The following is a 25,376-nucleotide window of genomic DNA, read 5'->3' as shown; positions in this document are numbered from 1 at the left end:
ACTTAATGGATGCTTTTCTTTTAAGTGTTGCGATTTATCACTGCTTGTGTGGCAACACAATAAACACTTGACTGATTAATATGAACAAAACAATCAATAATAAAGTAGACCACATGTTTTTCAGTTTGATTTTGATTTCGAATTTTATTCAGGACTTTGGGGCTTACGAGCTATCACAATATTTGCTATCAAAATGGGTTATTAATCATAGTTATGCATCCTAGACCTTGACCAGACGCTCGCGGCGCTGGGCAAAGTGGAAGCCGCCGTAGTAATCCTCCAGATCGCGGAGATCCCGCTGCAGCTGGGCATCCAACTGGGCCTGCACGGCCCTCTGCCGGGCGGATGGGCGGCGCACGGGGGCGTGGCTGCGCAGACTGAGGCGGCGGCGGACCTTCTGGCCACCGCCCACCAGATCGTAGAGCGGCGACTCCGGCGCACTGGCGTCCACCGCACTGGCGGCCATCAGGCAGCGCTTGGCGTCCGTGTGGGAGGGGAAGCCACGGGGCGTGGTCTGGCCGGTCATGGCCTCGCTGATGTCGTGGAGACACGCCTTCGGCGACTGCTTGCGGGCCAGGTGCTCGAAGCTGCACTTCCACTGGGCGTAGCGGCGGTCGGCCAGGCTGCAGGATGTGGCAGAGGTGGCAGCTGTGGCGGACTTCTTCTTGGTGGTGGGCGTCAGCAGGGTGCCGCTGGAGCCGAAGGACGAGCAGCGCGGCATGGGTCGCAGTAGTGGCTTGGAGCGCTTGCTCAGTCGCTTTTGTTTCCGCGCCGAGATGCTCAGCTTGCGGAGCACCAGTCGCTGGATGTTGCTGATGAAGCCGGGCAGGGAGGCCGCCGTGCAGAAGATGCCGGGATTGCCGGGACTGGTCGTGTCCTCCACACTCTGTGCCTGCTCAGCGGAATGTGTGCTGCCCATCTTCAGTTCTTGTGGGAATATATAGTATATATAGTATGGGAGTATAGTAACACTTGGCAAGTTTGTAGGCTTGGTGAACGTTGTTAGCGTTGTAACTGTTGTTGGACAACTGATGCTGATTGCCACCGAGCGGCGGGCATATATACCCTACTACTTGGCGCCAGGTACATCTACATACCTGCAGGTAAACACCCTAATAGGGATCAGGTCTTATTCGCTAACCGGGAACTAACCTGCGACCTATCCTGCAAGCTAACCTGCGAGCTAAACTGCGACCTATCTTGTGACCTAACTTGCGACCTAACTTGCGAGCTAACCTGCGACCTCCATAAAGTCCTAACCCCTAACCCTGACCATAATCCCCTTGTTGTGCATCGTTTTATGAGGCAACATTTGGCCACGATTTCGCGGGGTTTTGCAAGAGTCGCGATTCCGTTTTATTGCCCCTGCAATCCTTGCACGTGCAAGGGAGCTGGGCTTGCGGTACTTGGGTTAACTTCATCCTCATCCTGGTCGAGCAGGCAACGGGCATTTAATGGCCTGTCATTTGCTGTCGCCTGCTGCTCGCTGGCCAGGATATCCAACAACCTCATCCTCATCCTCGAGACATAATTGCCCGCTGTAAGGAGCTGCACTTTCTGGACGAGAAGTGGCCATGGAGCAATGGAGGTGGAGCTGGAACAGCCACTTAAGACTTGGCTGTCAGCGCAGGAGGAAATTCTTAATGAATTGCAGCAAAGCAACAAAGGGAGCACAGTGCACTGAGAAAAAGAACAGGCAGTTAATTACACAACTTGTGAGTGACTCGTGTGAGTGACTCCTTTTAGAGTATAAAGCTTTTAGTTACATTATATTAAAGCCAATTTCAAAGGAACAAAAACTGCTGCAAATTTGGTTACTACATAGAGCTTTCCTATGAATTCTCCCTGTGCATTCGAGGGGGGCGTGGCAGATGGGCGGCAGCGTAGGTGATGGCGAAGGGTCGAGGTTCGAGGTCCCTGGTTAAGCATCCCAGCAGAATGCTCGCTTTGTGTGTCAATCAGCCTTTGCATGTCGACACAGTGCCTTCATCAATTCTCCCCCCCTCTTTGTCTATGTGTATGAATGTGTGTGTGTAAGTGAGTGTGTCTGTGTAGGTGAGTGTGTGTGCCTGCGAGTGTATAAGTAATTGCGTGGGCGAGGACATAAGCGGCTTTGCCTTCATTATAAGTGGACATATGTACCGCTGGCTCTGCAGAAAACCAGCCGGAGAAAATAATTAAGCCCAATTATAATGCACAGCTACACTGCGAGAAAACCATGGCAACTAATCAATTTCGTGATTGATATTATTACGGGGCTAAACAAGGGATTGCACTTAATATTTTCTTGCTGTGCACAAAATCGCCTTTGTAATCGCCCCGCACCCTTGTATTTCCCATTAATTAGGTTTATTGGGGAAACCCCCAAGTTGGCCCTGAATTCCCACTGAGCTGCCGCTCGATGCAGCCTCTAATTGTATTCAAATTTAAACGGAAAATACCTTCTCTTGTGCGCTGTTTTCCTCTGGAAAATACGAGGCCAAAGGTGGAAGGTCACTGTTGGGGGAATGGATAATCGAGAATGGCGAATGGAAAATGGAGAATGCGGCTTGTGGCCAGTAGTGTCTATTTTCCGCTTTTCGGAGGAACAAAGAGCGATGCAAACGAAACACTGCAAATTCATTTGAAACTTCCCGCTAGTAGTTTAAATAGAATTGTCTTTTTTGCAGTCAAAATAAACGAATTTGGCTATGCTCTACCTTCATTTTCACAACTCTTACTAGACTTCTATGTATTTTTTAACGTGAACTAAACTGCTTATGGCGAAGTTGCTTTTAGTTAAATAATATTTGATAGCATTTAAGATTTTAGAGTAAAGCAGAGCATATCCCAGTTGTTATAAACCCAATATCCCAAAGAGCCTTTCATTGTCAACTGCAGTCGGAATGGAAATCCACGGGGGGCAGGTGGACTGAAGTTTGCGGCTTGTGGGACAGGATTCAGTTTTCCAGAGGAGCATTCCAGAGGAGCAATCGATGCCTCTGGCGCTACAGAAAATGAAATTTATTCGCAGTCATTTGTTAAGTGTCGAATAAAAATGGGAAACGAATTAAACACATTACATTTGTTTATTTGCCGGCAAAAGGATGCCATATATATTTTTGAGTAACTGCCACCACAGCTCGTTTAATTGCACATTTTGCGGCGGGCAATTAATTAATGTCCTTCGCGCAAATTACATCTTTTTAAATATATTATTGATTCGGCATTTTCGGTGTCAATGTCAAAGGCCAGCGACAAATTCAATTTGCATTTTTCAATAAAACGCGCCATCGGAGTAATCCCCTTTTTCCATAGATTTCCATGGCTCACGCAATTCAATTCACTTCAATTCAATTCCTACCTGGCTGCACTTGGAAATCGCTTTTACGACCGCTGACCAACACGTTGCATGCCACCAAAAAAACAAAAAATAAAAAGAAATGGCAGCAAGCAATATGAGTAAATGGAAAAAATGGCATAAAACAAACGCTTTTCCATTTAACCCCTTCGAGGGCATAAAAATGCATCTGGGAATATTTCCCTAACCCTTTTATTTTTCTATGTTCCCCGCATGCAAATCAGCCGTTTTTCCCTTTGCACTGCGCATTCCAAAGGACAATGGCGTCGTGTCCTGCAAAACATTTTGCTGTGTGTCACGCACTGAGGTGTCATCGAATTCCCGCCGGGATAGCAAGGAATATAACAGAGGGTTGGGCCAAATGGAAAATAATGGAAAATGGCAATAAAGGTGGGTTCCCAAGCTGACACAGCGAATTTGGCCAAAGTTTGGCACTCGAGATTGAGATAAAGCGGCGCAAATCAAAGTTCAACTTGCCGCAGGTGGAGGTGTGCAACTTTTTGGCTCTTTATCTATCACAAAAGGGGAGCCTTGGTATTGATATATTCAGAAATTAAACTAGTAATACATCCTTGGAATTAGTTGTCTGTAACCGTTTAGTGATGCATTTCCCCATTTAAATGGGTGTCCACTCATTTAAGCTGCTCATCTGCCACAAAATCAATCTTATTCGATCACTGGGTGGATTACAAAGTTTACACAAGGCAAGTGTAGGCCAAAGTTAATAACACTTATACACTCAATAACCCACACACACAAACACACTTACACCCACACATACGAGGGACACCATCAACCAGTTAACTTGGGCGGCTGTAATTTAGTGGGCCACAGAAAAACCATTTGGGATGACCACAAATCTCAGTCGAGCGCAGCGCGGAAGAGCAAAACAAAAAGCGAGTATAGAGTCAAAAGGATATGGATAAGGATAAGGATAAGGATATGGGCAAGGACATGCTGCGTGAGGGTTAAGGACAAATCAGGCATCAATAGCAATCAATCAATTTGCGGGCCAACAAACAAATTGACCAAAATCGAGAGAAAAAAAAGATGGCGAGCCAAACAAACACAGTCACTGGCAAAAGTTAACAGCATCTAATGTGATTTTGACACACTCCCCACACGAAAACGCTGGTGGACACTGTTTTGACATTCTTTTGTTTACAATTTTTGCGTTGGCCCTCCCACTTTCCACCCGATCTCATCAGTTATTACAACACTAGATACCCTGTAGTTAAGCGAATAGGTTTTAGTTTAAATGCATGTACTGTGAGGTCATAGTTTTTTAGTTCGACTCTGTGAAATGGGTTTTCATTTGTTTGCACTGTAGCATCGTTTTACAATGCTGATAAGTGGCATGCCATCAATCTTTTAAGGGGTAACTTGGTGGTCACCCAAATTGCAAACATAATTGAGTTTGTTTAAGCGCCAGAATATAAGGGAAACGAGAAATGGATTTGTTGTTTGTTTTACTTGGCTTTCAATTTCGATGGTGGCAACTCGGCTGCCAGCTCCAATCAAGGCAACTATCCATCAGCGAACGATGGCCATGTCCATGCCCCCAATGCCCCAATCCCCAAATTCCTCACTCGGAGTTTTGATGCTGGCAGTGGCACGCATCAAATTCCCTGCTCCAGTTCCCGAACCTTCGCTGATTTTCTTTTACACAACATACACACACACACACATGGGGAAAATCAATAAAAAAAAATAAAGGAAAACTTGGTTTCGTAGGTCGCATTTGAACTTACTCTTCTGGTGCCCTTAAAATTATTTGTTTATTAAAATTTAATTATATTTAAATATTAAATTTTATTAAAGCGACTAATCCGTACCTGCAGCACTAGTTAATATTCTATTAAGTATTAAAATGAATGTCCTGCATTTCGGTTGCCTCTTAAAAGTAGGCAATGAAATTGCGCACGTCCTTTACTTGAAACTTAACGCGTTCATTTTTATGCTGCATACTTTCGGGCGGTTGCTTTATGAAGAATCCTAAATCTTGAGATACTGAAGACATTCCTACTGCACTAATTTGTATATAGTGTGCGGTAATCCTTAAGAATATCTCTCCTCTGCGATCTTAAGATACAATATTATGATGTACGGATTCTTCACTTAATAAATATTAATAAAATAAAAAACTGAAGACATCGTTTTGTTATAAGATAAATGTGCTTCAACCACTTACTTACTACAACTTATCATATCATCAGCATCACCTAACTACCAAAGTTTTTAACACTTTGCGCCTATTCTGGGTGCTTTTAATATGTCGCTGGCATCGAAATGATAATACCCCGTGATAAAGTGTATGCCTAAAAACCGGAGCCCAAAAACCGGAGCTCCGAATGTGACATACTCACCGAGTTGGACGGTCCATAAATTCATCAGCGTCGCTAAATGGCTTAAATGTGGCTTAGATGGTCACAGCTGTTTGGTGGCTAGCTGGCTGGCATTAAAACCGCAAGATGTCCTAATCCCGCCGATGGATTTACAAGGACTTAACCACGCCCACCGCCCTCTGCCCTCTGCCCACTCTCCATCTCCCCCTCCTGCGCGGCAGCTCTAATCTGGCCACTTGATCCCTACGCACACATGCATATGCATAGTATATGTAAGTACAGACCAAAGACCAACGATTTCTAGGGCTATCTATGTATGTACGAGTATGTATGTATCATATCCGCGCAGATCCGCGGTAATCTTCGGCCAGATTTCACACCGCAGAGCACGCGACTTGCCGGGGGGAGGGGTCAAGGGGCCGCCGATTAGGCAAATCTTCGGAGGATTTCAATTCCATGGATTCAGTGCATTCAATGCATTCAATGGACTACAGCGGACTAGTAACACGCAACGCGAGCAATCCTCAATTGTGGCCAGTTTGTAATTAGGGCGGCTTCGGATGGCCGCTTCTGAGTGGCTTACCTATGTAAGAGGGCCTTAAGATCACAAATCTGGGCCAGCGGATCGGGCAGCATTGTGCCTACTGTATGGGCACTGCATAGGTCCTTCCGCAGGACCAAAACCACTTCAGTTTGCGCCTGTTCAGCATCGCGCCTTTTGTTTTTTTCCCCGCACCCGGGCCACTTTGCTTTGTCCGCCACTCGAGGCTCAAGTGCCGCGTTGGAGTCAGCCAAACACTTGCGGCTGTCAAACGGCAGCAAAGTCCCTTGGCTTCCCCGGCACCTCCTTCGCATCCTTCACATCCTTGCCCGTTTCCTTGTCCCAGGAAAAATGCTTGAAATCCCACCATTTTCACTGATAAGATTCACAATGCATGAGGAGCTTGCAGAGATTCAATTTGAGATCTAGCTTTAATAACCTGGACCTCTGGTTAAGGTAATAGTTTTTAACAAATTGCCAGTTTATGTATTTAAAGGAAAACTCCCATCTGGCTCATAGAAGTAGCAGCCTAAAGTTTTAGAGGCAAAACTTTGTGTACCAATATTGACGTGTTTTCCTGCTGCGCCAGTCCGTAGTGGCTCTTCAATTATGCATACGCCTGGTCCGGCCCTGAATAGTTTGAATTAACCCGGATACCCGGTTACACGGTTACACGGTTACTCGGATACCCGGATATTTTGCTCGTCCTTTGCCTTTGCCCACGTGCTGGCATGCTAACAGTTTGACACTTTAAAGTTTTTGCCCCCCCGGAGTTGGAGAAGTTCAGTGAGGGGGGAGGGGGGGAATCGTCAGGAATTGTGCCAGGTTGCCAGGGTCAATGTCAGCTTGAATATTTCATGGACTTGGGCAGCACAAAGGTTAAGTCACAATGGGTACGATTTAATGGGTGGAAAAAGGTGTGTGATATTTAGCCATTTCATATTTTAATTTAACACACTTATTACCATTTCTTTAGGCATTTACTTATGATAGTCTTGCTTCAGAATATAATACTTTATTTCAATTTGCCACACTAAAGAACGGCGCGCTCATCTTTATGTGATTTCTTTGCAGTTTCCCGGCGCATAAATTCCCTATAAAATATCGCCATTTACTATTTATTATTCCGCCAGAATTTCTGGGCGGAGCGCCAGAAATGGGAAAGGGAACAGCCTCTGGGGCAAGGTTATATTTCCCTTTTTTTGGCTTCACTTGTTCTTTATGGCAGCCGAAGGCAGACGAAGAGAGGAAAAACTTAATAATTCTACATCATTTTTATGTGCAGCTCATGAAAGTCATGAAGGGCGGCGCAGAAGTTGCTGCATTAAATCAAGAAAATGCCGACACTTCAACGCGACTTTAATTTCCATCCCGTACTCGCACGAATTCTCGCCACCTGCAGAGCTTTTCCCCATTTCCCCATTTTCCCACTCATGTGTACATAGAGTGAGTGATTGAAGCAGTGTTGCAATAATCAACGTGGCACTTTTATTGGCCCACCCCTTGCACCCTGCAATTAGGTGCAACACCATGGTGCATACCCCTTCCTCCTTTTCCCTGCCCCATGTGCCCCTCTCTCTTTCGACGCGTAAAATTATTTAGTGCACAGTGGTCGAAGCCATTGATTGATTGAATGATTGACTGACTGACTGATTGACTGATTGACTGATTGCTGCTACAATTGAGAGTCCGCAGTAATTATGGCAACTCACCGATGGCGAACCCAACTACTTGGGTAACTTGGGCAGCCAGCAGTGCGTCTCTCTCCCACCCGCCACTTTGCACATTGCTGCCGTCTCTTTCCATTGTCAGGGGGCCAAAGGAGGGGGGCAAAGGTGCGGCGAAGGGAGAGGAGAGGAGAGGCACTTAAGTGGGCAGCCAGACACTTGACAAGCCACTAAAATCGATACTGCCCACCAATACCCTGTAAACCAAGCAGGGTAGTCGGATTCGCAGCATGTGTTTGTTTGGGTACAGAAATTGGCCCAGAAATGTCAGTTTAGCGCTATAATTACGGGAACATTCAATTGAAATGCATTTCGCAATAGTTGGCATTTATAATTGAAGCAAATTTATAATTGAACCTGCTGCGCTGAATGAAATATGCAAAGAATATGCAAACAGTCAAATAATCCATATTCGCCTACCAGTGGCTTCGTTTCTATAATTTTGCATTTCAATTTAGATTGGCTTTCGCATGGGGCTGTGCTAATTAATGCACATTTAGCCGCGTAATTACGCGCAGCATGCCGCTAATTCTTTCCATCGATTTGAATATGAAATGAGCCCCGAAACTCCGGCTTTTCGCCATTCTGCGGCTTGTGGCGGCTCTTAAATTGCGAATCATGAAAGCCCAATTAAAACATTTAAAACATTTTGTGGCCGGCAATCAGTTAATGGGATGAATCAGTCTTGGGATGAAACACAAGTCTTGGGCTAAGAAATATAACTTTTATCATCATAATCTTATAAATGAAAATGAAACTGTGTGCGCTGATTTGTGGTATAAAAATATATGTATTCTACCCTTTTGCTCTTTGGGAAAAATAGTTTCAAAAGTTTCCAAAATGCCGTGCAGCCAGCAGTTTAAGTGCCCCATGACCTTTGACCCGCATCTAATTAGTTTGATTGAAAAGTCAATAGCTTGGAGATTGTAAAATATATTTGCGAGTATAATTTGATTATCCAACAATGTACACATCGTTGATTGTCCTGTCCTTACTTCTACGTCGTATATGATATACAGTCAAAAAAAAAGGTGCATTTTTGTAAAATCGTATCAGCCGAATTGCCATTGCTGGGCAATGCAATCGTGGCGTATCATTTTGCCCAACTGTTTGACAGCTGGCACACCTGTTGCCAGTCCTCGCCGGGATTAGGATTACGTCCAATCCTCGCCAGTCGCCGAGCCACTCCGAACCAGGCGGAGATGGTGCGACTGGATGGGTCGTCGTTCTACGCTCACAGATCCGTGGATATGGTGTGCGTGTGCCCGGCCAGCAGTTGGTAGGTGGTGTACAGCGGCTCCTCCAGTGGCTCCCTCTCGAGATCCACCTTGAACCGCTTGGCCGCGCTCTCCATCTCCTCCAGGTCGCTGTAGCCCGGGAAGCTGGTGGGACAGAAGTGGCCGGCAATCGCCTCCGGTATGTGGGTGACATTGTGCAGCATGTGCGCCGGTGTGGATTGCAGATAGTTCCGCCACTTCTGATACGACGAGGCAGGCATCTGGCCATTGTCCCTGCGCTGGCATATCGGCGATGAGGTCTTGGGCATGATGCGCTGCGCCTGCTGCATCATGTACATCTCCCACTCCAGGTTGCCCGCCATTTGGGCGGATTGCGTGGACTGTGTGGTGGAGTCTCGCGATGACGCACTCATGTCCTGCGTGCGCATCAGCACTCCCTCCTCCTCCTCCTCCTCGTGCTCGTCCTGGTGGTGGCCCTTTCGCGGCGACGAGTTGGCACTGCTGCAGGTGTAGTAGCCGCAGGATCTGTCCAGTTGCGGCTGCTCGGCGAAGTCATCGCAAATCGGCTGGCTGGAGCGGCTCCAGATGCTGCGACTGGATGAGGATGAGGAGCTGCTACTGCTGCCCACTCCGCTGCTGTTGCGACTGCTGTACAAACGCTTCTGGGAGCGACGCGTCGCTCCTCCGGCTGCCAGGTAGATGCTGCTGTTCAGGCTGCTCAGCTCCTTGAGCTTCAGATTGCTCGCACAACAACCCATTTGAATTCGAGTGCAAATTTCAAATTGAAAATAAGTGACTAAGAGATGAAGATGTTGCTCGCTTGACAATTCCTTGACGACTGCTCTGCATGGCCATAAACCGGCGGGCTTTTATACGTCCGGCAGGTAGAGTTGCGGACCGCAGCGCGGAGTTCCTGGAATCGCCCGTACTGCCTGCGGCTACCTGATTAGTTTGTCAGATATTCTCTGGCCTAATCCGCGAACGGGATTTCATGAAAATACGCGATCGTTTATGGCCCGGCAATTTGGCCAAAAACACGGCGATTGGGAGAGAGTGTGAGTACCTGAAACCTGCGTTGAAACGTCCTTGATTCGCGCACTTTCGATCTGGCCAACGAGTTAAGGTTGAGCTGTCGTAATGCTTACTCTTACTACTCCTTATCCGTGCGTACCTTCTTAGTTAAGATACTTTTCTTGGCCATAACCCTTTTCGGTTTTATCAGCCTTTTTATTGGTGGCTAACTGTGAGTTATGAGTTATGGCTGCAGATATGCGGCCGATGATGTAGCGATATGCGACCATGATGTCAGTCATTTTGGTCGGTGTCCTTGGGCCATTGTCTTCGCCGGATCCTTGGTCCTTGCCATGGACCTTGCAATTGTTGTGTAAACGCCGTGGCGCAGTCCTCGGAACGCCGTTGACGCCGGCCACAAGTCTCGAATCAGCGGGACAGGACAGCACAGTCCAGGACAGCACAGGACCTTTTCCCAACCGAATCAAAAACCAGAAACCAATAACCAGAAACGTCGTAACCTCGACGTACCACGCAGCTGCACCGACTGCGATCTATTTCGGCAGAAAACTCCTCAATGGAACGGCTCTCCCATTCTTGGACTACATACGAGTATAACAAACGTACATTTAACTCAAGGCCAAGAGAAATGAAAAATCAACATTGGCAAAATGGAGAATGAAAGTATTTCGCACTTCAATGAAGCGTTGGTAAAGCAATGATGAATGATGATTGTCATTCGAAGTGGAGCTTAACTAAGCTTAACTAATTTTAAAACATTTCATTTATACAGAGGTCTCCCAAAAGGTTTTCAATTAAACAAGCTAAAGTAAAGAAGCGTGTTGAAAGTTCTTAGCCTTTCTTTACTATTTCATACTATTCATAAACATTCATAAACTGGAATAAATACCAAGAAATGCACTCAAGGAATCAAGTGATTGTATTTGTGGTAACTACAGCGATTTATTCTTAATATAATTTACAATTAAAGACATTTAATGCAGCTTTCTTATGTTTGTGATATTTTTGAATTCGAAATGCCCGTTTGTCCTTAAGACGCTGCACACGTGGTCTCCCAAAACTGAGATACCCTATCTGATAGCTCGTGCCCCTATGTTCTATCCCTATATCCTTATATCCTTATGTCCTTGCAACGGAATGCAACTGCAGTGGCACGTGATAATCGCTGCCGCCTTTGGGGTCCGCATACCATACCCATGGTACTTTCAGCAACCTCCGGGTTCTCCTGTCGGTTTTTAAGGGGAAACAAACTTGGCTTTTGTTTCTGACCAACTGACCAACTGACCAAGTGAGCAACTGAACAACTGGCAAACTGAACAACTGGCCAACCTCAGGCCTCATTTGACTATCGCACATTTGGTGTTTGCTGTTTGCTGTTTTGGTTTCTTGTTGCATTTTCACACGCAATCGCTGAAATTCCCGCATTCTTCGGCTGGGAAAACGCTCAGCGGAATTTCCACGCCTTTCCCTTATTTTCCTTAACGGAGTTTCCCGCTCTCCATGTCTGTCCATGGCTTCCACTCGCACCGCTTGTTTAGCGAATGTGATCCGTATTCCTATTCCTGCATTGAAATGTGCATTTGCATCCACCACCATATCCACATTCGCAGTCGCATCCGCACTGGCATCCGCACTCGCATCCGCACTTGGCAGTCACGTAATTCGGGCATTTGCTCGCTGCACGTGACGGTTCTCCATTTTGGGAGCTCTCCATGTTCGATGCGAGAGCGGAAACGGAAGTCGAAGAGCTGCAAGTGACCCCCAGAATACAGTGATCGAAAAAATTCTATAAAATGAGGAAAAATATACATATTTCATACATATTTCATACTATTTTATACTATTTCATAAATATTTCACACTATTTCATACATTTTTCATACTATTTCCTACATATTTCATACTATTTCATACATATTTCATACTATTTCCTACATATTACATACATATTTCATACTATTTCATAACATTTCCTACGTATTTCCTATTTATTTCATACTATTTCATACATATTTCATACATATTTCATACATATTTCATACATATTTCATACATATTTCATACTATTTCATACTATTTCATACATATTTCATACAAATTTCATACTATTTCATACTATTACATACATATTTCACACATATTTCATACATATTTCATACATATTTCATACATATTTCATACTATTTCATACATATTTCATACTATTTCCTTCTGCTTGACTTCTGCTTGAAGTCACTTTTATTCACCAACTATATGCACCAAATAAGGCTACCCTTTTGTCTCAGTGTGTGGCATGTGACTTGCCCCTAGCTTCGACTCAGTGGAGCTTGTGCAAGTGGCATCTGTGGAGTTGCTAGTGGCGCCAGGAAGCAGCTGGAGGAGCAAGGAGTAGCTGAAGGATACGTACTCCTCGATTGATACAGAGAAACTCGAAATGGGCCAAAGGCACGTAAGGGAAATGACCCTTGGCAACTTAGCTAAGTAAGATGCAAAACTAACTTACGACTTCCTCATTGCGTTTGCATGTGTAGTTTACTCAAGTGCCAACTCGCATTTCTCGTGATGTATTTTCCTTGGACAAAGTATGTGCACTTGTGCCTTTAAATGAAATTACAGACTGGGTTGAAACAGACTTTCTTTTAGCACCTCCTCGAGGCAATCGCATGTAAAACTTTAGATCTTCTTCTCCAAATCTTTGCCAGCTGCTTTGGTATTGCAATCAAGTCCCGAGGACTTAACCCATCCAATGAAGTGCATCAATCGTGCATGCAGAGTGCGCAGTTTATTTGCTCCAAAGGGGCAATCGTATCGAGGATGGGATTCCAAGCATTTGGACAAAATCGCAAGTTTGTTGCTAATATCAAAAGCAAAAGGGCCAAGGCAATCCATGTCCTGTCGTCCGCAGTCCCCAGACCCCAAGCTACAGCTCCATTGAAATCGAGTTCGACCGAATCCAGTTGACTTGCCAACTGAATGCCAACTGACTGGCTGCACAGGATTCCGCACGAAGCCCCAAGGAAATGTCCACGAAATTGAAATGCCATTGGCACACAGATTTCGGAGGGGTGAAAATGGCTGCAACTGTAACAACAACCAAAAAAAAGAAGGAAAATAACATGGAACAAAGTTAAAGTTTAATCAAGTGCCTTTCCATTTGCTGCCTTATCCACTGCGACAGCAGTTTTCCATTCAAATCATACCGATGCTCATCTATTTGTTAGGTTCTTGGTCCATTTAATTTGAAAGTGAAAGTGCCTCAAGGATCCACTTCATTGTTCGTCAGTTCAGCGACGTACCTGTAGCTATAAAAGGCAATGTGGCCCCGATTTTTTCCGGCGTACTCGCCGCTGTTGAATGCAACGCTTTTGGCACAAGTGCAAGCCAAGCAATTGTCTTGGAAACCGACGCGGATATTTTTTATTGAGCCAGCTGGGCAGGGAGCAAAAAGATGAAAAAAATACAAGAAAAACATACAAGGATGAGCACCAGGACAATGGCAAGGACATGCCCGTTTTCAGGACGCTCGCGGTCGCAGGACATCTGTGATCAGGAGCATCAATGCAATTTCCGTTTGTTTTTTTTCAAGCAAACAGCTAAAAAGCAGAAAAACACAACAAATCATGAACGGTTGGTTGGTGGGAGGGAGGCAGGGAAATTGGGAGGGATGTGATGGAATGTGAAAGTGGAAATGCGTATGCGAATGCGAATGGAGGCCGCATTTTGTTTACGAAACGCATTTTCCGTGTATCGCCGGCAACTCCTTGGCCATGGCCATAAAACCATAAACCATACCGCGTGCTGAGGTCCAGATCGGCCAGGTAGATGGCACTTAGTTATAGATGCAGATACAGATGCAGCTACATATGCAGATACATATACAGATGCAGATACATGTACAGATGCAGATACAGCTACAGCTACAGATGCAGATACATACACAGATACATATACAGACCTCGATGATGATGATGATTCGAGCAGCGCACTTGTTGATGCCGCCCGACAGGGTCAAGTTAGGTCGCGTACCAGAAATTAGCTGGGCGCTCGGAAAGGCCCACCGATGTGGCATCGATGTGTCCTGGGTGGTATTTCCGCATCCTGTTTGGGAATTTCGCGACGCACTGAGCCGGGGGAAATACGGTGAACAACACATCGCGCACTGGATCCACATGTGTGCCGCAAATGGGCGAGGCTACTTAGGCTCTAATTTCGACAATCACCGATCTCACCTGATGCCCACCCAGCTGGGTCCTGGATTTGCCCAGGATCATTTAGCCCAAGGACCAGGTGCGCGCTCGCTCGCGAGTCCTTGACCACGCGAAAGTCGACAAGTTCAAGTCGGCAGTGCAGGTGAATTGTACGAGGGAAAATGTACAGTACCACAACTCACTTACTTGTAGTTACAAGCTGAAATCTTTACCATTTCAAAGGTAACTACATTGCTGTAGTTAATCATGAACTGGAATCTCATTTTCTTAATAATATATGTACTATATATTCATGTTCAATTTGAAGAGCGTACTTTCCACATTCTTATTCCCAACTCACAAAGTTCAAAGCCACTGCAAAACTCTTCGGCTGTAGCTGTTTATATGTAACTACACTCAGCAAAATGATATAGTGCGCTTGATGGCTGAAAGACCCTCCGCTAAAGCATCACTTAAGTACAGTTGTGCTCGAATGGCCGAATGCTTCTGTGGCCAAGAGTGCCCCCAACAATTAGGCGTTCCCCATTTATCTGCCACGCCCCCTCCTTTTAGCCCCTCGTTTTACGATGGCCACTTTACGTGCCCATCGCAGTTTGGCTTTCTTTCTTGGTTTTTGGCCAGCTTTAAAGTGATTTTGGTGGCAGGCAAGGAAGAAGGACACGCTAAGTACTCCATTACACCACGAAATCCTGGCCAGTTTGCTTCTAAAAAAACTACTACATTGTTTCCTCCTCGAAGTTCCCTTCTGTGGTATGCAACATATTTGCCTTAACTATAAATGGCAATGAAAAACGCATTATTATGGCTAAAAATGTTATGCAAAGCTATTGCCTTATTGTGAACTAATAGGCAGGAAAGGATTCACTGAATATTCACATTCACAGAAGCGAGTCCTGCAAGTTGCAACCCCATTGCTGGCAAATTATTTCACTGTGAGCTTGGAAAGTGTCCCTGCATGCGTCACATGGAATTGAGTTTCTGGCATATTGGTAAGCGGCTTTGGCCACTACACCTGTGCCACTCCCCCGCCGCCCTGTGACGCCCCTTTGATTTGCCGGGAACTCGGAAAATCGGTAAAACGGAAAATCGTTGAATGGGAAAATCGGAAACACGGTAACTTTCGGCGGCGTTGGGTCGACATCTTGTGCCGCCCGTAATCGTAGAAAATCAATAGCAATCCCCCATTTGTAATTGTGTTTGTGTGCTTCTCAACTGTCGTCCTGCGTCATCATATACCCCCCCGTTTCTCGCCGTGCATCCCAGCCATTGTGTCTCTGTCTCTGTCTGTGTGTTTTCTTATGAATTATTGAATGGCTTACGGAGTTTTTCTCCCCATCATGTTTATTTACATTTGTAATCCCGGCTTCGCTTCCGCTTTTCTTGTGGGCCAAACTTTGGCTGTCCTGGTTGCGTTTTGCATGTGGAAAAGTCTATGAACTGCTGATGCGACCCATGTAGCAATACGTAATGATGGTAATACTAGTACCTACCAAGTACAGACGAGTTTTATTTAATTTTCCCCGAAATATTTACGTTTTACACAGCATACAGATCGAATGCGCCTTCAAGGGCTGTCTTATATAATTAAACCCATTTTTCTGTCTGCCTTAAGTACATTTGTATATGCAAATGGTGTTTTCTTTGTCTCCGTGGGTTTCACATTCAATTTGGCTGCAGACACATTGCTCATCTCAATGCAACTAAAACCCCACTGAGTTGTGAATGGTGAGTCACAAATTGCGCAAAAAATGCTCTTGTTAATTGCCGGCTGAGTGCTTGTGTTCGTCCTTTTTCTCATCCTTGATCCTGGTCCCTTGGCTACTGATTATTAAAATTGCATTGCTCCGTTGCTGTTGTTGTTGTTCCTGTGGGTTGTTTGTTTACTCTAATGAGCATTTAATGGCCAATTCCAAACTGGCAACACACACAGTGGAAAAGCGAAAGAAAATCGAGAGAGAGAGAGAGTGAGAGTGAGGAGCATCGGGGAAACTCAGAGGAAGGAAAATTCAGATTGGGCTTACCTGCAGCGATTTTCCCTTCCGGTATTGCACTTCACCCTTTTCCCTAATTTGATTTTTATTACACTTTTCCCAGTTCATCACAATGTCCGTTGTTTTTTTTTTTTTTGCTTTCCTCCCTTTTGCGTCGCTTTTCATTCATAAATTACGGGGAAATTCGGCAGATAGCAAGGTGGCTTTCCCTCACCATCTCCGCAGGAAAATCCCCTCCTTTTATGGCACATCCTTGGTACCTATTCCTGTGGGAATTGCGCATAGTTTGCGCATGTTAATTAGCTCATTTCGGGCATAGATTCGGGCCCATCGGCGAGCACATGTAATTAAGCAAATTAGGCAAATGGAGCAACTAAATAAATAGTTCATGGGTGGACCAGCTCTCTAACCGGCTGCCAGGAGGGGATTGGCAGCTGGGCACTAAACCCTCTCAAGGTCATCTGCCATTGCCCATTGCCCTGAAATCTTGGCTACACTGGCAAATAATGTGTATAACTGCTTGGAATTAATGACACTCTTAATGAATTTCATGCAGCTTGCAAAAAGATATTGTATCTTCTGGTAGAAAACTGCCTTGTACTAGTAACTTTACTTGTAAGTAATTGTAAGAAATTGTATCTTCTTGTAGCAAACTTCCTTGTACTAAATATCTCATGTAGTTATCATCTTTGAAAGCCAAACTATGGAGCATATTTTCCTACGTGTCATTAGCACTTTGACGAGGATTTCGAGTGGTGTTTGCGAATCCCACCTGTTCGCCATTCAGGTGATGGTCTCTGCGGTTGTTGTGGTCCATGGTGGTGTAGTGGTGTGTGGTTTTGGGGCTGCTTCTGGCTTTCATTTCGAGCCCAGGCTCCACTTGAAACATTTATCATTGGCAAAGCCGAGAACAAGGTCTTTCGCATCCAGCCCACTGTTCTCACTGTTCCCACTGTTGTACGCCAACTTGTAAGGCAGCAAATAACTACAGAAAGTTGCCTCGTCTTGGCTGCCAGTGGGATGTGGATGCGAGACCAGGGACCATAGACCATAGACCATAGACCATAGAACCAGCTCCTGATCCCACCCACATTTGCATATGCAGTCGCAGCACTTTGGGCAAACTTTCACCGACGTCAGCGTCTGGGCAAACTTTCCATCCTTGACAGCACACCACCCACCCATCGCCCCCAAGCGAACCACGCCCCCTGCAGCCCCTTTGGGACGCCATCAACTGGGGATAAGCATGGCCATATGGGATCCTTTAAGTGCTCCACAATTGCATTATGGCGGGAATGCTGAAGTGCACGACTTGGCATAATGCTCTGGCCATCAAATCAGTTTGCACAGTGTTTATTGCATTTTCCTGCAGACGCTGGTTGTGTGTCCGCTTTTCCGAGCGTGGCATAATATTTTCCAAGTTGCCACTTGCCACAAGCTCGAGTTATCAAGTTTCTTCGTTTGCGAAGCTTTGCTTTAAAGTTGGCGAGTGGCGTAAGCTGTCCAAATGGGAATACTTTTATGGCCATTAACGATAATTGAATTAGATCCAAAAAGTTCCGTCATTTACGGCACCATTTGCTTTCCAATTGCAGTTGTGCGTCTGGAGGTTTTCGCCGAAGAGTTAACCACAGCAGCGGCTCTTTCAGAAGGTGAGTACCCCTCCCATTGACCAGTTTCGATGCGGATTCAATGAATCCTGAATATTGAATACCCACAGAATGGGGCTCCGGCTGGCGGGGCACCAATTTCCTCGTGGAGGTCGAGCAGACGGCGCCCATTTCGCCGCCTTCCTCGTCCTCGGCGTCCTCGAATGGCAGCGAGGATTATTTGGGCGAGCTGGGCAGTCAGGAGGTGGACGATGGGTTCACAACAGGTGCCACAACAGGAGCCGCCAATGCCACCAGCAACACAGCGGAAACAGGTGCGTCTCACTCATTCAGCTTGCCACCTTGCCACTTTCAGCATTTAAAGCACTTGATTGGAAATTTAAAGCCTGCTCCACATGCGCTCATATGTATATTCAACGCAATAGAAAGTTTTATTGAAGTGGTTTTTTGAACTGCATCATCAAAGTTTCAGCAGTTAAAAAACCAATGCCAAACTTTAATTGGCCAAACTTTGATTGAACAAATAGTTATATAGTTATAATAGATATTAAACATTTTGGAATATTGTAGCCTGGCTTCACAGTCATGTGTTATTAGCTCATATGTTATTCCCTGATTGCCCGAGGAGAATCCCAATTTGGTCGTAACCAATTTCAAATGAGCATAGATTAGGAGCGACTTAGAGGTGTTTCCAGTTGCGGCATAATCATTTTCGCCGGCTATGCGACACATGCCACGGATTTATTTTCCCCTCGCCTGAATATTGCGTTTTTCATGGCACTCGCGCAACTTCAAACACCTGGAAATAAATCCCGTTTGCTGGATTTAGCGCGACTAAAAACGCCGATTTGGTTGCTTAATAAATCCCAATGCCAAATCCTGATTGCTCTGCCAGTCGCAGTCGCAATCCATTTGTTTATCGCGCAGATTTCACGTCGCCGATAATTGAATTCGAGCCTGACTCTTGAGTTATTTACGTGCAACGTGTGCGGTACGTGCGACCAGTTGGCAATCCGCTCAAATCCATAATGTTTATGGCCAACGGCGGAAGCTGTCTGCTTACATTGAATATATACAATTGAATATACAATGGAATATACAACAGTTATACAAATAAACAATAAACGCATGTGCTCTCTCGCAGGACCCAAGATCATCGTGCGCACCGAGGAGGTGCTGATTGTGGGCCTCGTCCTGGTGCTCTGGGTGGGCGCCATCATGCTCTTCTTCAACCGATGGGGCAAGATCCGCATGCTGGAGCCGTACCAGCCGAAGTTCCAGCAGCAGCACCGCAGCTCCTGTCCGCTGGTCGACTTGGATGCCGTCACCACGCACCAGGTGAGTTTGCATGACTTTGCAAGGAGTCTGCAAGTATTGATTTATTTGGGCCAAAGTAGCGCCTCACTTTAAATGTATCTGAAAGGCCATAACTTTAACATATAATATTAAATGCATTTCATTTGGGCACTTCTCTTGCAGCGCTCCTCCGTGTCGCGCATGTCGATGGGCATGGTGCACAATCTCAATATGCCGACGTGTCAATTTGCGGCCTATAATCCCAACATTTATGCCAAGGGTATGTACGTCATTTGCTCGCCTTTCATTTAACCCACCAACCACCCACAAACCACCAACCCATCCAACCACCAACCAAGCCCCGTTCAGACCAAGTCGAATGCAATTAAAATCGAACATCCATCCTTCCATTGAGTATCCGAGTATCCGCCACTTGTGCTGCATACTTTCATGCCGCACAGTGGTTCGAAATGTGTGCAACTGGTAGAGATTTTAGATAGAAATGTGATAGAAATTCGGTGGTAAATTACAGAGAATTTTAAACCACTATTATACAACTATTTATATATGCAAGCAATAGGCAGCGATTTAAAGCCATTCCACTTCCACTTAAGTCACGACATTAGTCACTAATTTGTACTGCTTAGTCGCAGTTTAGTGAAATGAACTGGTTAACAAATGCAGACATCTATATGCAGACGCACTGCCAATCCCCGCCAGCTTCCCCAGGTTGTCATCCATCCAGCGAAGTCGCTGCGAATCGAAATACTTGTGCGTAATGTGTTCGTTAATGGCAGCGCCCCTCGAGGGCCACGCCCCCACTAGCTGGTAACTACAGCATTTAGTTGTAGTCACTTTCCCGCCCTCGTATCTTGATCCTGGCACTTCTTTTTCCTTTTACTTCTCTTTTTTTAATGAGTTGCCAGACAATTAAGTTGCGCGTCGAGCGAAGGCAGCGGAGCGCATGTGAAGGCAAATAACAATACAATTTTAATGCCGCTGCTGGTGGGGGCTTTTTTCGAGCTCCACATTCGAGATCCACAGCCGCAATTGCTCCACATCCACATCCACACTCACATCCACATCCCCTGCAGAGCTGCGCAATTAAATCTCGTGGAAATGCAGGAAGGACACGGACAGGAGCACCAGCGGCCCATGATAAGGATACGCACATAAAACATGCCAGATAAAAGTGGAAAATAAGCACACAAAGAAAGTTCATCACTCACGTTGATTACCGAACGTTGATTAATGAAAAATGCCTTGGAAATATTGCATAGTGCTGCCATCGAGTATAAAGCAGTTTTGCGATCTAAAGAAGTTTGAATTTATTTAACTTCTATTTTATTATTTAATGTTCTTGTAAATTGTTTGCGGTGCATGAAAATGGCTGATAATGTGGGCAAATGTGCGGGGGGCGGGGCGGTAGAAACGCTGAGTTGAGACTTCAATGCCGCGGCGGAAAGTCTATTAAGTTGAGGCGGCACAAGTTGGGTGGGCATAGGAGAATCCCCCATCGCAGGGCAAAAAGTAAAGGGCATTGGGGACAAAATATGACGAATAAAACACTTGTTTTCTGGCATTTTCGTATTTATTATGTCTGGATACTATGTCCCATTACTCGTGGGTAGACTCGTAAAGGGTAGACTAGATTCGTTATAAATTATGTAACATACCATATAAAGTATATATATTCTAGATCACGATCAACTGTTTGTCCGTTTGTCGTTTCGTTTGTCTGTCCGTATGAACGTCGAGATCTCAGGAACTATAAAAGCTAGAAAATTCAGATTAATATACTTTAAAGTAGGACTCAACGTAGGCCATTCGCTTCGATAAATCTGAGAGTTGACATGGTCGCCGCACCAGGAGCAAGTGTGTGACCTCCAGACACTAATTGATGCATTATTCCGTGTCCTTGCAGGTTACGCCTCGCATGTGTCGGCGTCGCGTCCCCGCCAGAATTCGGTGTTCGTTGGGGCCAGTACCAGTCACTATCTGATGCCGAGGCCGCCGAGGAAGACCAGATCGGCGATGGACCTGCACTCGATGGTGCTGGACGAGAGTGCCGAACAGGTGTAGGACGACCACGGACGAGTCCTGTGGCCAAGGATCCTGGCGAGCGTGTGCTAAGTCAGTCTGTGAGTCTGGAAGTCGGTGAGGTGTGAGTGCGGTCCATTTTCTTCGAGTGTTTCTAGTACTAGTACTGACTCAGTAGTGCGGAAACCACTTGTAAAGGTGTCTGAAAGTAGGCCACACGGCGACTTTAAGGCAACTTCTTGCGTGGTACTTCTGAGGCACTTCGGTATACATTTCAGATAAAACTTCATTACTAAGAACAGTGTATTCTATATATTCTACTTGACTTGCTAACAAAACTTCCCATAGTAATAGTGCAAAATGCCAGAAGAGAATGGACTGCATGGTAGGTCGTGGAATGAGGTTTTCTTTTACATACTTGTACATTAGGGTGCCTACAATCGAGAGAGAGAGAGAGTTCGGTGTGATTAGTTCGCTGGAATAGCACTGTCCAATACTTGCAACTATATAGTCATAGTCAACTAACTACTTGCCACTCACAACTAAACTAGACTCTATTCCATTTCCCAACAATCTCTGTCGCACACACCTTCATTTCTGTGCTGGCACAGAGTCAATTTGAGTCAATTTTTTTTGCGGACCACCTAACACACACAATTATCGAAATAAAAAAACAAAAAAAAACTTATTGAAAATATGTAGATGTATCTATCTTAGCGTGTTCTATTAGCCCTATCCCGTGTTACTCTACTCAACGTAGTCTGTCAGCTAGCTTTTCTCCAACTTGAATTCAAACTATTGGATACCAGAGCAAATTGTTAAAGTAAACATAAACCCAAGCATATGTATACACATACACGTTAAGTAATAAATGTATATCTGCGAATCTGTTTAGTTCGTAAGCCCAAAGCTCAAAATGGATCAGCATACAACTGCGAACTTGACCAAAGTACCCGTGTTAATATCTTTTCCCAGCACCTCTGTATTGCACCTTAAAATGTATCGTAACTTAAGACAATTTCGACCAAGAAAACCCGGAAAATGAGGCAAGGAAATAATATGATGAGAGGTGGAAAAGGAACAACTAACTAACGAAAGCTTTAAATTCCTTGGGTCTCCTGGGGACCTGCTAAACCAAGAACCCATCCAGATCGAAGTAAACTAAAGAGAAAACCAAAGCTGCGAATTATATTTAAGGCCTAAGCTAAACTACTACAGATGTGTGTAAGTCTCTACCCAAAAGTCTAGTGGAAAATATGCGGATCAATGTATTTACCAATTTACCGAAAACTAAAGCATTACTTACCATTTACCATTATCAGTTAAAAAAGATTACTCAACTCAACTCACACAGTTTTTCCTCACGAATCTGAAAGTAGACGAATACATTGTTGAATATTAATGTTTAATTAACTTGTTTACAATACGAGTATTTACAAGGGCCTGAGCAAAACCAATTATATATACACTCGTGTAATATATCAAAAACTAAACTATGTATACATTAAATATATAGACACATGTATGTGTTGAACAAAAGAACAATTATATACATTTTGATGAATTCGATTAAAGATTATATTTGAAACGAAGTAGAAGGTCTTTTGCATCATCATTGCGCTAAATAAACCACTAGTTTCAATTCGATTAATTTCCATGAAAGTGGAGCCGAATGGAGTGAGGACGAAACGCGACGGGCAGATGTCCTTGTTAAGTGTTTATGGCATGGAGTATATGGGCGTGCAATAAAGTATAAAGCTATTTGCCTTCGACTCCCAATAATCCATAAACGGGCCACATTTCACAGATGTCGTCCGACTTGGCGGTTCGACTGGCTTGGCTGGCCATTCCGTGTGATTCGGGGCGATTCTGTGCGATTCCAGCCAGGGCTCTTGGCCATAAACACATTCGACAAGGCGGCCAGAACCAAATGGCAAAGGGGGCGTGGCGATGGGGCCAATAAACGGAAGCCATTCAATGTCTGGCCAGCGCGGCCATCTCGGCCATCGGGTTCAAGTACAGCTATTTATGATGGCCCAGAGCTGTGCTTTTAGCCATTTGACGGCCACTCTTGGCCAAAGTGCGAGCGTTATTTAACGGAAAGCAAGGCAAGTGCACTGAATCGCTTCAATCTGCATGGCGCAGCAAAGGAGCACTTTATTTTAATTCAAGTCAAGCAAATCATTGGCTTGGCCATGTTTTATGTGCACCATTTTTGGCAACACTGGCTGGCAGTTTGAGTGCAGCCGCATAGAGGGGGTAAGAGGGGAAAGAGGGTAAAGAGGGGAAAGAGGGGGCAGAGTGGGAAAAGGGGGAAAAGGGGGAAAAGTGGGAAAAGAGGGAAGAAGGGGAAGAGGAGGAGCAGAACGACCTTGTCGCCGCCGCGGGCCACAAATCAAACAACCACCCCGCTTTTCCTCCTTCCAAAGTTCGCAGCTTGCGAGAGAAAAGCAAGTGACGCACTTTGCGAGGGGTTTTCCAGATGGGTGGCTGTGGTGGCCTGGTTCATGCCACTGTAACATGGGCATCTTCAGCCAGCTGCCTAGACGCCAAAAAAAAAGGAGAGGAACAGCAAACGGCTTCATTGAGCTGCAACAATGGGAAATTGGACGAGTTATTGCCTTTGAGAATGAACTGGAAGCTGGAGGCTGCATACTGGATACTTCATACTAACGAGATTATCTCATATCAATTCAAAGTTATTATAATATAAAATGATAGTAGCAAATAATAGTAGTGAACCTGGCCAGCTGTACATATTGCTTACTTAACGAGGAATTCAGCACAGTCAGCTGAAACAGTAAAATGACTAAAAGAAGAAAATATGAACACATAAAAGTGCCATGGACATTGTTAGCACACTCAAAATTTGGCCAAGAGCATAAATACACAAGGCTAGATGTATTTTAATGTGCAAAACGTTTAACGATGACAAAGACGCAGGGCGAATCTGCATAACAATGTGAATTAATTTCAGGCACACGACCATCTATATTTGGGGGATACATTTGGGGGATCCACTTGGGGGATCCAATGCGTTGGGGGTCAGCAAACAGGCCGACATGCAAATCTCGGCCAATTGTGTGTCAAAGATTGATTGACATGGCCGCTTTAGTGAAGGGAGGTGGATTATTACGAGGCCTACAAATTCAGCACAAGTGGCTAATCAAAAACGCTTGGCATAATGGTAATTTTTACGACGGAAGGGGGGGGTTCACTTTAGATTTATGGACTTGTGGGTCCAGGGACAGCACGTAATTGCCTTTGGTATTTCGAAAGTTTCAGTTTGTAAGATTTTATTTTGGGTTACTTTGCAGCATAACTTACAGCTGCAGGATAATAATTTAATTCCATGGCTGGCATTCAATTTTGTGTCCATTCAGCGGAAAGTTAATAATGTTTCGTGGAAAACAGTCTTCCCAGATTTTCTCTGCACTTTTCAATTTGCGCTCGTTGGCGCTTTTTCTTCGTTATCTTTGATTTGTCCACTGAGGGACATTTAAATGGAATTCCACTCCCAGCAGCCACACACGTCAGCAATTGTTGTTGTTGTTGTTGTTATTGTTGTGTGCCCACAGACGCCGGAAGCCATCAACGCCCCCAACTCTTGGCAGCATCTTCGTTTTTGTTGCAAGGACACGCACACACACACACACACACACACACACAAAAACAGGACGCACAGCTATTGCGCACTTGCAATTCCTTTCTCCGTTTCCATTGCCACTGCCATTTCCTCACTTTTCCTTTTTCCCTCGGCAGACGCATCAAATTTTCAGTGCAGCACTCGCTTTTCCGACTTTTCCCGCTGCCCCCCCCTTTCCCGCTCCTCCAGCTACTCCCACATGAGCGATCACTTTAATTGCTGCTGCTTTATTCAGCTGCCGGTGGTCATAAACGTAAATAGGAATTTTAGATGCTCCGAAAAAGTGACGGATGTCGGCAGACGCCCCGGAATACTTGGACTCTGTTGCAGAAAGATATTGTATCTTTCCCTGCCAAACATTT

At 45.1% G+C, this 25,376-nt stretch overlaps 3 protein-coding genes across 5 annotated transcripts in view; 1 reads left to right on the top strand and 2 right to left on the bottom strand.

Moving 5' to 3' along the window:
- LOC122623974 overlaps window positions 1–22,861 on the top strand; it is a 39,323-nt gene extending 16,462 nt beyond the window's left edge. The window contains exons 2-7 of one of the 3 annotated variants that reach the window (XR_006326431.1): window positions 18,018–18,074; window positions 18,143–18,346; window positions 19,177–19,370; window positions 19,512–19,608; window positions 21,253–21,469; window positions 22,344–22,861. Coding sequence is in view for 1 of the 3 variants with exons in the window: in XM_043803385.1 (XP_043659320.1) it covers window positions 18,018–18,074; window positions 18,143–18,346; window positions 19,177–19,370; window positions 19,512–19,608; window positions 21,253–21,410 (710 nt within the window). In the remaining 2 variants the exon portion in view is untranslated. Of the gene's footprint in view, window positions 1–18,017; window positions 18,075–18,142; window positions 18,347–19,176; window positions 19,371–19,511; window positions 19,609–21,252 lie in introns of all 3 variants that reach the window. The other 2 variants (XR_006326430.1, XM_043803385.1) reach the window with 2 other exon arrangements.
- LOC122623976 (protein nullo) lies at window positions 221–919 on the bottom strand. Its single transcript, XM_043803387.1, has one exon. It carries the CDS (start codon window positions 917–919, stop codon window positions 221–223), a length of 699 nt encoding a protein of 232 aa, XP_043659322.1.
- Window positions 9,188–9,949, bottom strand: LOC122623975. The gene has a single exon (XM_043803386.1). The coding sequence runs from the start codon at window positions 9,947–9,949 to the stop codon at window positions 9,188–9,190; it is 762 nt and encodes a 253-aa protein (XP_043659321.1).
- Window positions 22,862–25,376: the final 2,515 nt, after the last annotated feature.

The sequence above is a fragment of the Drosophila teissieri genome, chromosome X (assembly GCF_016746235.2).
Source record: "Drosophila teissieri strain GT53w chromosome X, Prin_Dtei_1.1, whole genome shotgun sequence".
NCBI classification, from domain to species: Eukaryota; Metazoa; Arthropoda; class Insecta; order Diptera; family Drosophilidae; genus Drosophila; species Drosophila teissieri.
The sequence above is the reverse complement of the archived record's forward strand: the minus strand, read 5'-3'. Positions and strand labels throughout refer to the sequence as shown.

Bases quoted from the DNA above. Each gene is read 5' to 3' on its own strand.
- LOC122623975 (XM_043803386.1), bottom strand. From the start codon at position 9,949: ATGGGTTGTTGTGCGAGCAATCTGAAGCTCAAGGAGCTGAGCAGCCTG.
- LOC122623976 (XM_043803387.1), bottom strand. From the start codon at position 919: ATGGGCAGCACACATTCCGCTGAGCAGGCACAGAGTGTGGAGGACACG.